This window comes from Eutrema salsugineum, unplaced genomic scaffold, assembly GCF_000478725.1.
Source record: "Eutrema salsugineum unplaced genomic scaffold, Eutsalg1_0 scaffold_11, whole genome shotgun sequence".
Lineage (NCBI taxonomy): Eukaryota > Viridiplantae > Streptophyta > Magnoliopsida > Brassicales > Brassicaceae > Eutrema > Eutrema salsugineum.
Window position 1 is genome coordinate 2,209,371 of NW_006256901.1, and position 10,895 is coordinate 2,220,265.

Here is a 10,895-nt window from a genome sequence, read left to right on the forward strand (position 1 = left end):
TATTGAAGGATAAATCTTAGGAAATAAAAGATTGCGTCCAGATAATAACGGAAGATTTCCGAATCCTTTTACTCGCGGAAATAGAAGAATATCTCGTAATATTCCTTTTCGCAAAAGCTTATTCCTTGTGGATCAAGCTGAACCTTCCAGTATAAATAGACGCCCTCTTCTCTCATTCTAGATCATCGATTTAAGAATCGAATTTTCGAATATTCCAAACACACAGCAAATCCCTCTTGTCTTAATATCGTAAGTGTCTCGAGAGTTATAGCGTAGTATTTTAGTTCGCAGATTCTATTACGGGTGTTGCGTAATAGTCTCATCACGGTTGTATCCTGGGATTCAAAAATCGCAACAAACCGTCACACATTACGGGCGATTTATTGAGTTAAGGAAAGAGATCATATCTCGAGTCCGTGTTTTCGTCTGTTTTCAATCGGTTTTCAAACTCTCGTTTTAATCTCTTACCTTAACATATCGTTTATAATATTGCTATTTTCTATTCGTGATTTCAATCGGATTTTCGCGGTCTTACAGATCAAGGTAACGGAGTTGGTTTAACTCAAAGATGCTACTGTAGGGATTCAGAGTTCCAGAGAAGTGATTATGAGAAAGGTCTAAAAGTGTAAGCTTGGTTAGATTCCGCACAAGTGGGAAACTACCAGTGAGCTCGTTTTGGGAAAAGTCTACGTAGGAAAGGAGGCTTAGGTTATTAAATGGGAAAGGAACTTGGCCAAGGAAGCCATTTGAAGAAACGGACAAGACCTCTAACCTGTTTAGATTGCCAAATTCGGAAGGAAGTGAAGAGGAGATGAAGTTATTGTGACTAAGATCAAGGTAACGGAGCTGACTAAATCCAAAGAGGCTACTGTTGGACTTCAGAATTCCACTGAGGCAGGCCCTTAGCTGTAGCTTTGTGATTGCACCCGTCGAGTTATCGCACCAGACTCCATTAAAGGTGTCACTATGGTTGCAATGGCTGGTATCAAACTCGTTCTTGAACAACGTAAAGGCTTGAACCTGGTGGGGACGGCAAGCGACAAGGCCAACAACAGGGTTTTTAAAAAGGAATACGCTTGATGAGGAGTAGGAGACACAACAGAATAAGAGTAGCGAGAGTAACCGTGCAACTGACATGATCGTAATGAAATTTTTTATAAGAAGAATGATTTTGGTTTAAGAAAAGTGAGAGAGAAGAGGATTAGTACCTAAGTATAAGTAAAGAAGAGTATGTGGTTTTGAATTGGAGTGTATGTCACGACCCACACAACATGACTTAGAGCCACTCAAAGTTGATGTCTAAGAACCACTCAAATCAGTAAATTCCACGTCAAATTTTTTTTTCTAACGTATAACTTGGATTGAAATCACATCAGTTTGAATGTTCTCACATAGTGGAATTAGTCAATACCCTTAGTACTTTGCAAACTAACAAAATTTAAATACGATTAATTGTAATCCTGCTGGAAATTAGAACAGAATAGAGAAGCTACATTTGTTTTGGGGCATGAGCAGATAAAGATATGGCAGAAATAAGATAAACAAGTGGGTTACTAGATTCTACAACTATTTATAATTTATTAAATTTTATAATATAATTTCTTTTTTTATTTAGATATATTTTCCTAATAACTGATATATATATATTTTTCTGTTTATATATAACTAGTTTAGGATCCGTGCACGCACGGGTTTAATTCATTAGTAATTTCTGCTTGAATTTTAAATATTTGTTTCAAATATTATTATTCTGGCTTATTAAATCACATATTGTTCGTGTTTATCATACCTCTTTTTTTAATGTTCTATATTTTTAATATCTAAATTTAAATTATGGCTAAATACGTTATTTTTGAGTTAAATAAGGACCAATATAGTTCTTATAGAAAGCAAGTGAAAATTAAAAACAAATACAGTTGTTATGGGTTTTTCTAGTTGGGGAAGTCTTTTTTTTTAATAAACCCAATAATTGAAAGTAGTCCAAATCATTAATAAATAATATAATTGGGCAGCATTAAAAAGAGTAAGTCGCAATATAATAAGATTCAGACTTCAATTCGTGGTTTTTTCTTGAGATTGCCAGTTGGTTCTTCCTGCTCTTCGTGATTGCTTTCACAATTCTTGTCGTTCGAAATTGGCTGAAGAATTGAAGACAAACAACCAAGAAAACAAATGTTAAGTTAACTAATATATTCTTAATATAATAACGCAAGCAAAAGTTGGCATATTTTATTATATGTATCTTTATGTGGTTGAGAATCTTTGATACTGTGAAACTCTGATATGATCCTTCAAAATCTTTTTTCTTAATTTTTATTTCGAATAAATAAGTTTCACCTACGATAGATTGTACACTTCTGGGAATGTGGCCCAATTCTTGTTCGCTGGAGTTTCTTTTGATCTGTATCAAAATTAGCTCAACTATTAGATAAAATTTAAATCAACATAAATATAATATATGTGCATAATGTATCATTCTTACGGATTCTGCCGTTGTTCCAGTGATTTTAGCACCATCTTCATCAAATATGACAAAAGTTGCAGAATCTTCTCCATCATCTACTATTACTTCAATTCTGAAACTGGAAGATAAATAATGGGTTAGTATCTACAAAACTTAATGATAGTAAAACTTTAAATATCATAATAATACTGTCAATAATACCTCAGCAATCCTACGGCTTGTGATTTACCACATTTTTGGCAAGAAAGTGATGATCCTGACTTTGTCAACTTTGTTGAGCAACTTGAACAGGATATGTAATTCCAACCTTTACGTGACACAATCTCGGTAATAGTTGCCTTGCAAACAAATTTTTTATCCTGCAATTAATAAGGTTGAAAATATTTCAGAATTATCTTAGTATCACTAAGATTTAATAAGATATGCAATAAATTATCAATTGAATGTAGTTGCATTACCTGAGGGACATCAGATGAGATAAAATCCCAAAGATCATTAATTGAATGTTGGGCTTCAGAATCTTTATTATCAATTGATTGTTCTTCAGCCATGTCGCCTAAATTAACAATACACCCTCCATCGTATTTGAAGCTAAAGAGATACAATGATTTTAATTAGTTAAATAAATTGAGTATCAACAAATTAGTAATTTTGAAACTAAAAAAAAACAACAAATATACCTTTTTCGAAACGCAGTAGCAGAATCAAAATCATGATTCAAATAGAATTTGGTTCCAGAAGATGCTGACAGACTAATTGCACCTTGATACGTCTTAATCAAAACACTTGTCATGATGAGAACAATGTTATCACTTTCCATCCCACGATATTTATCTTCCAATTGTTCTGCTTGTTCTGCCCATATTGTTGCTGGTATTTCTGTTCCACTGTTAATTCATTTAAAAAGACGAACAAATAAGAGACAAACACAAAACAATAGTTGTCGTTAAAAGTATTATAAGAGTGTAATCTAAAAAAAAAAAATAAACTTACCCTTCTAACAATATAGTCAGAGTAACCCTTCTTAGGTTGACTGTTGTTTGACTACGAACATCTGCTTTGTCCATATTTTTGATATAGCCGATTACATCTACATTATAAAAAAATCAAAAACACATATAAATCTATAAATTTTAAAAAATTAAATTTAAAAAATCAAGAATGTACCGTATAAATCTTCAGATGTATCTTTCAGTTTAGCCAAATCCTCGTAATTTTAAAGTCGAAACTTTTCATGAGCTATTTGACAATATTGTTGTCCTACAGAGGCTATTTTTGTTCTCTCAGTTAATCTAATCATAAATTTATGATCAGAAACTTTGTAGTTCTTATTGCAGTCTTGGTAAGATTTCCTTCACACAATTGATCTGCAAACTTTTCCAGAAGAGAATGTGTACAGAACCTTGAATAGTATTATTCTATAGAAAAAAAATGGATTAAAGTTAGATAATAAGTTTTAAAATTAGAAAAACATATTTTTTAATTGAACAATAAAACTAACCTTCTCATCAAGTAATAGGAAATTAATTCCTATGAGCTCATTGTTTCTTTTCAGATTTCTTGCCTCCCACTTTCTGATTAGACGAACTACAGTACGACGGTAGGAGCGTTTTCTGTTTAACTGATCCAATGTCAAATACTCCCTGTTGTTGTTCAGAATTTCAGCACTCATTGTTTTTTTTTTGATATTTGATATTCCTGAAAACAATATAAAAAAAAATAATTTAGATATAAAATTATTAAATTATTATGTAGCCCTAGATAATTATGATAGCCCTAGATAATTATGATAGCAATGCATCCAACAGAGAAAATATAGTTAAGAAGACGTAGCAAAAAGATGATGATGTCTAACCAAGAATGATACGCAGATGCCTAAGAAATAGTAGTGAGAATTTTAGTTATATTGTTAGTTATATTGTTGAGAAGACGTAAAAAAAAATGCTGATGCCTAACCAAGAATTATACGCTGATGCCTAAGAAATAGTGGTGAGAATTTGAGAATTTTGGTTGTGAATTTGAGAAGCTATCAAACAGGTTTTTATAGTGGTGAGAAATTAGAATTTCTTTTCCTTTTAAAATAGTATGACCTTTTTAATTTTTTTTTTTTATAATCTTAGTTTTAGGAACTAAAGTTCTTTTTTTCATATCTTAATTGAATTTAATATGTTTGATTTCTTTTTCACGTTTTTATCCTTTATCAAAAATATATACTTTTAGTATTTCCTTTTTTAAAATTAAGATTTGTCAAAATATAATTCTAACTGAATTAAAAACGTTTTTATCCTTTTTTAATTTTTTTTTTACCTTTTAGGATAAGAACCAACTTTGAAATTAAAATTTAACTCTAATTTAATTATACATTTTTATTCTTTTTTATTTACCTTTCAAGATAGGAACCAAGATTTTTATCTTTTTCACGTTTTCATCTTTTAAAACAAATTATGATTTTTTATTTCTTTTTTGAAATTAAAATTTGTCAAAATATAAATCGTGTCATCATCTTGCGAATCTTTAAATTTAATTAAACATGTGTAAAAATCTGATCGTTTTATTTGACACGTGTCATCTTTTAAATCTTTAAATTTAATTAAACATGTGTAAAAATCTGATCGTTTTATTTGACACGTGTCATCATCTTGCGAGTTACTACGTTTCAATCATTCTCTTTTATATAATAAGATTTGTTTTTACTAATTTTTTTTTCTAGTATATATATGACCGCGATTAGAAAAATATTATTCTAACATGTCTGTTCATATTAATTTGAAAGTAAAACAATCACAAAAACGTCATTATAACATGTCAATTTATATTAATCTGAAAAGAACCAAGACTATTAATACATAATTATAACTCATTTATTCATCTTATTTGTATATTTTATATATTTTTAAAGTTTGAATATTAAAAAATTGAAACTTATTTAATGAAATATACAATAATATATTATTTTTATCTTTGTCATTAAAAATATTATTTAAATTTGAATATTTAAATTAAATCTAAATTAATATCAAATTTATTATTTTGTAAAAATATAATAATAACTAATTTTTGATTTTTGATAAATACTATAACTTATATTTAAGAAAATCTATAACAAATCTAAATTCAAATTCAAATTTAAATTTTTGAATTTATTTTAAAATATAAATTAAAATATATATTATTTTATTAATATTACATTAAATTGACTTGTTTGATAACATAAATAAGAGTTATAAAAAACAGAATAATAAAAAACTAAGCAAAATCTGTTTGGACACAAAACATATTTCTGTTTTAATAGTATATATACCAGTCATATCTAATAAAATAGTTTGTTGAAACTTTATTTCTCTGTTTGAATTTTCTTGGACTGTTTGATTCAAGAATTTATCTCAAATCAATAGGAGACCATCGATATGACCCTCTCTTCTTCAAATCAGGTTTTGAAACTTGAAACTCGATTATCTTTCCTTTTAATTATTTGTAAATCCTTTACTATTATTCTAAACTATAAACACAAATGAATTTTCTGTACATAATTTTTTTTGGTTGGGAATAGTTTTTGATTAAAAAAATAAAAGAATTTTGTGTTCTTAGAGTGAAATGACATTAATTTTGTGTTATCTTATTATATAAAAGAGAATGATTGAAACGTAGTAACTCGCAAGATGATGACACGTGTCAAATAAAACGATCAGATTTTTACACATGTTTAATTAAATAATTTAACTAGATTTATATTTTGACAAATCTTAATTTCAAAAAAGAAATAAAAAATCATAATTTTTTTTAAAAGATGAAAACGTGAAAAAGATAAAAACGTTTATAATTAAATTAAAATTATAGTTAATTTTAAAGGTGGTTCCTATCTTAAAAGGTAAATAAAAAAGGATAAAAATGTATAATTAAATTAGAGTTAAATTTTAATTTCAAAGTTGGTTCTTATCCTAAAAGGTAAAAAAAAAATTAAAAAAGGATAAAAAAGTTTTTAATTCAGTTAGAATTATATTTTGACAAATCTTAATTTTAAAAAAGGAAATACAAAAAGTATATATTTTTGATAAAGGATAAAAACGTGAAAAAGAAATCAAACATATTAAATTCAATTAAGATATGAAAAAAAAGAACTTTAGTTCTTAAAACTAAGATTATTAAAAAAAAAAAATTAAAAAGGTCATACAATTCTAAAAGGAAAAGGAATTCTAATTTCTCACCACTATAAAACCTGTTTGATAGCTTCTCAAATTCACAACCAAAATTTTCAAATTCTCACCACTATTTCTTAGGCATCAGCGTATAATTCTTGGTTAGGCATCAGCATTTTTTTTTACAGTCTTCTTAACAATATAAATAATGTTGTGAAAACTTAGAAACTTTATTAATCACTGGAATGTATATATAGAGTACATAGGGAATCTAGGTTAAGTACAATGCCCTGATGGGCCTAATGGGGCCGGGTATAAAAGTCCATATATGATATGTGTTATAACACTCCCCCTTGGACGAAGTGGACCGGGGCCAGCTACTCAATCGGGGATCTCGATAATGCGCCTGGGGGAATGTTGGCCCTCATTAAAACCTTTACCGGGGAAAAACCCGAGTGGGAACAAAACCATGGTGAAGGAAAAAGAGTACAACACGCATTACTCCCCCTGATTGTAGCATCACTGCAGATCTCTAAGTCTATACATTCCTATCTGTTTGACGAGCTTCCGGTGTGTTGAAGTAGGCAATGATTTGGTGAAGAGGTCAGCTGAATTCTCACTGGATCGGACCTGCTGAACGCTGAGAGTGCCGTCCTTCTGCCAGTCTGAGGTTGAGAAGAACTTCGGTAGAATGTGCTTCGTCCGATCTCCTTTGATATATCCTTCCTTGAGCTGAGCTATGCATGCCGCGTTGTCTTCGTACATCACCGTGGGCTGTGTGTCTTCGTCCATACTACAATCTCTGCGGATGTGCTGAGTCATGGAGCGCAGCCAGACGCATTCCCTACTAGCCTCATGAATGGCTAGGATTTCAGCATGGTTTGATGAAGTGGCAGTGAGTGTCTGCTTCATTGATCTCCAAGAGATGGCTGTTCCTCCATGCGTAAAAACGTAGCCAGTTTGAGACTTGGCAGTGTGCGGATCTGATAGATATCCTGCATCGGCGAAGCCGACTAACCCATCTTTATTTTTGTTAGTATAGAAGAGTCCTAAGTCTTGAGTACCTCGAAGGTATCTTAGGAGATGTTTTATACCGTTCCAGTGCCTCTGAGTTGGGGATGAACTATATCGAGCGAGGAGGTTCACGGCGAAACATATGTCTGGTCTAGTGTGACTAGCCAGGTACATTAACGCTCCTACAGCACTGAGGTATGACTTTTCAGGACCAAGGATTTCTTCATCATCCCTTTTGGGACCAAGAGGGTCATCACTTAACTACCATTGGGCTGGTCAATGGGTGAGCTTGGTCCATATTAAATCACTTGAGTACCTTTTCGATATAAGCCGATTGATGCACAAGGATTCCTCCTTTGATGTACTCAAGTTGTAATCCCAAACAGTACTTTGTTTTGCCTAGGTCTTTCATTTCGAATTCTGCTTTTAAGCAGTCGACTGTTTGGGAGATCTCACCAGATGTTCCGAGGATGTTTAGATCATCCACGTATACTGGTATGATTACAAATCCTTTGTTTGAGTACTTCTTGATGAAGATGCATGGACTGATGGGGTCATTTTTGTAGCCTTCTTTGATGAGGTAATCGCTGAGGCGGTTGTACCACATACGCCCACTTTGTTTCAGTCCATACAAGGATTTGTTCAGCCTGATGCAGTATTGATCTCGAGATGCATTTTTGTCTTTTAGTTCAATGCCATCTGGGAGTCTCATATATATTTCGTTGTCCAGAGGCCCATAGAGATATGCGGTTACAACATCCATTAACCGCAGATCAAGATTTTCTCTTATGGCCAGACTTATGAGGAATCGGAATGTTGTTGCATCCACCACTGGAGAATAAGTCTCCTCATAATCGATTCCGGGTCTCTGTGAGAATCCTTGTGCTACAAGCCGTGCTTTGTATCGAACGACTTCACCGAGTTCGTTCCTTTTGCGCACAAAGACCCATTTGTGGCCCACTGGCTTGATGTGTGATGGGGTCCGGATGATCGGACCGAACACGTTTCTGAGTTTGAGACTCTTTAACTCCACGTTTATGGCTTCTTTCCATTTTAGCCAATCTGTTCGATGTGTACACTGTGTTATTGACGTGGGTTCTAGATCCTCTTGCGTGAGCGCAACATCAAGTGCTACTTTGTATGCAAAAAGTGCATTTAAGTCGACTTCTTTTCGATTCCATTGTATTCCGGACATATTGTAATTGATGGAGATCTCATTGTTATCTTCTGAACATGGAGATTCGGCGTCCCGAACTTCCATTGAGGGTTCATTAGATTGAGTCTCAGCCGCGGCTATGTCTGATATTGCAGGAATCCCAGTTTCGGTTATTGCACCTTTCTTTGATTTCCGGGGATTCTTATCTTTGGAACCGAGAGGTCTGCCCCGTTTGAGACGTGGTGCAGACTCTGTAGCAACTTGGGTCTGTCCCGTTGGGACAGCTATTCGTACTGGTGCATTACAAGCTGGGATGTACGATTTGGTTACTTTGGTCGGGTCAGCAAAGGAATCTGGCAATTGATTAGCTAGCTTTTGATAATGAATAATCTTTTGGATCTCTGAATCACATTCTAGAGTCCGAGGATCTTGCCAATTTAATGATGTTTGATTCCATGAAAGATCTTTGACCAGCTTGTTTGTCTCACCACCTAAAGAGGGATATACCGATTCATCGAATTGGCAATCCGCATATCTGGCCTTGAAGAGATCTCCAGTGGTTGGCTCGAGATATCTTATGATGGTGGGAGAGTCAAAACCAACATATATTCCCATCCTTCTTTGAGGTCCCATTTTGGTTCGATGTGGTGGAGCAATGGGTACATATACTGAAGACCCAAATGTTTTGAGATGGGAGATGTCTGGCTCATGACCCGAGAGTAGTTGGGATGGGGAATATTTGTGTTCACTAGATGGCCGGATGCGTATGAGTTCAGCAGCATGTAATACTGCATGTCCCCATGCTGAGGCCGGGAGCTTTGATCTCATGAGTAATGGTCGGGCTATCCATTGAATGCGTTTAATGAATGATTCAGCCAATCCATTTTGAGTATGGACATGTGCTAAAGGATGTTCCACGGTTACCCCCATGGCCATACAGTAGTCATTAAACGCTTGTGAGGTAAATTCACCAGCATTGTCAAGGCGGATAGTCTTTAGTGGGAAGTCAGGGAAATGGGCCCGCAATTTGATGATTTGGGCCAAGAACCTAGCGAAGGCTTGGTTCCGAGAGGACAAGAGACAAACATATGACCAACGGGTCGATGCGTCTATAAGGACCATGAAGTACCGGAATGGTCCGGAAGATGGATGTATAGGTCCACAGATATCGCCCTGGATTCCTTCTAGGAAATGAAGTGTTTGTTTAGAGATTTTAACTGGTGAAGGCCGAGTGATCAATTTGCCTTGAGAACAAGCTGTGCACATGAGGTGTTGAGGATAAGCTCGGTTTTCTTTGAGGGTATGCCCTTGAGAGTTTTGAATTAGTTTACGCATCATATTTGCACCGGGATGACCGAGCCGGTCGTGCCAAATAGTATAATCAGTAAACCGGGCTTTGAGAGTGGTATTAGCTTCAAACATACTGACTTTAGCATGGTAAAGTCCAGTAGAGAGCGCGGGTATGGTTTCGAGGATTTGTTTATGGCCGTCTACGGTTTTAGTGACTAGGAGGGATTCTTTGTTCCCTTGACCTTGGGTTTCTATGTGGAAACCATTCTGTCTTATATCCTTGAAGCTCAGAAGATTTCTCTTCGAACTAGGAGAATATAGAGCATCTGGTATTTCAAGTTGTGTGCCATTTGATAGCAACACATAGGCATGGCCATATCCTTCGATAAGGTTTGAGGGACCCGCGATGGTGCTAATATTTGCGGTTTGATAGGTTAGGTTTATGAAGTAACTTTTGTTTCTTAAGATAGTGTGGCTGGATCCACTATCTACGACTATGGTTTCCATTTGCTGGTGTGCTTTTCCACCTTTGGATTTCTGACAGGCTAATGAAACTGGGAGCTAATAGACCTCAGTTAGCCGCTACAAATTCCAAGGATTGATCACCAAAACTGGAGAAGCTACTGGTTGAAGAAGGAAAACTCGGATCTGGTTTTTTTTTTCGGTTGATCGTCGTGTACTGTAAGTGTGCGTGAGGGCGCGTCCGACGTTGGATCGACAAACGGTTTTCACCAGTAGATTCGTCTCGTCGAGGGCTTCGATTTGATATGTAGATCGTCTTCTGGTTCCTCACGGTTTGGAAGATATGCGTCTTTTAAGTTTCGACTTGCTTTTA

The 10,895-nt window shown here is 34.3% G+C and overlaps 1 protein-coding gene across 1 annotated transcript; it reads right to left on the reverse strand.

The window, feature by feature from the left end:
* Positions 1 to 2,045: 2,045 nt before the first annotated feature.
* On the reverse strand, positions 2,046 to 3,531 carry LOC112089668. Its single transcript, XM_024160416.1, has 6 exons — positions 3,458 to 3,531; positions 3,145 to 3,351; positions 2,923 to 3,055; positions 2,666 to 2,823; positions 2,483 to 2,582; positions 2,046 to 2,138 (listed from the first exon to the last, which is right to left on the reverse strand). The coding sequence occupies exons 1-6, from the start codon at positions 3,529 to 3,531 to the stop codon at positions 2,046 to 2,048; spliced, it is 765 nt and encodes a 254-aa protein (XP_024016184.1).
* Between the last annotated feature and the right edge of the window lie 7,364 nt (positions 3,532 to 10,895).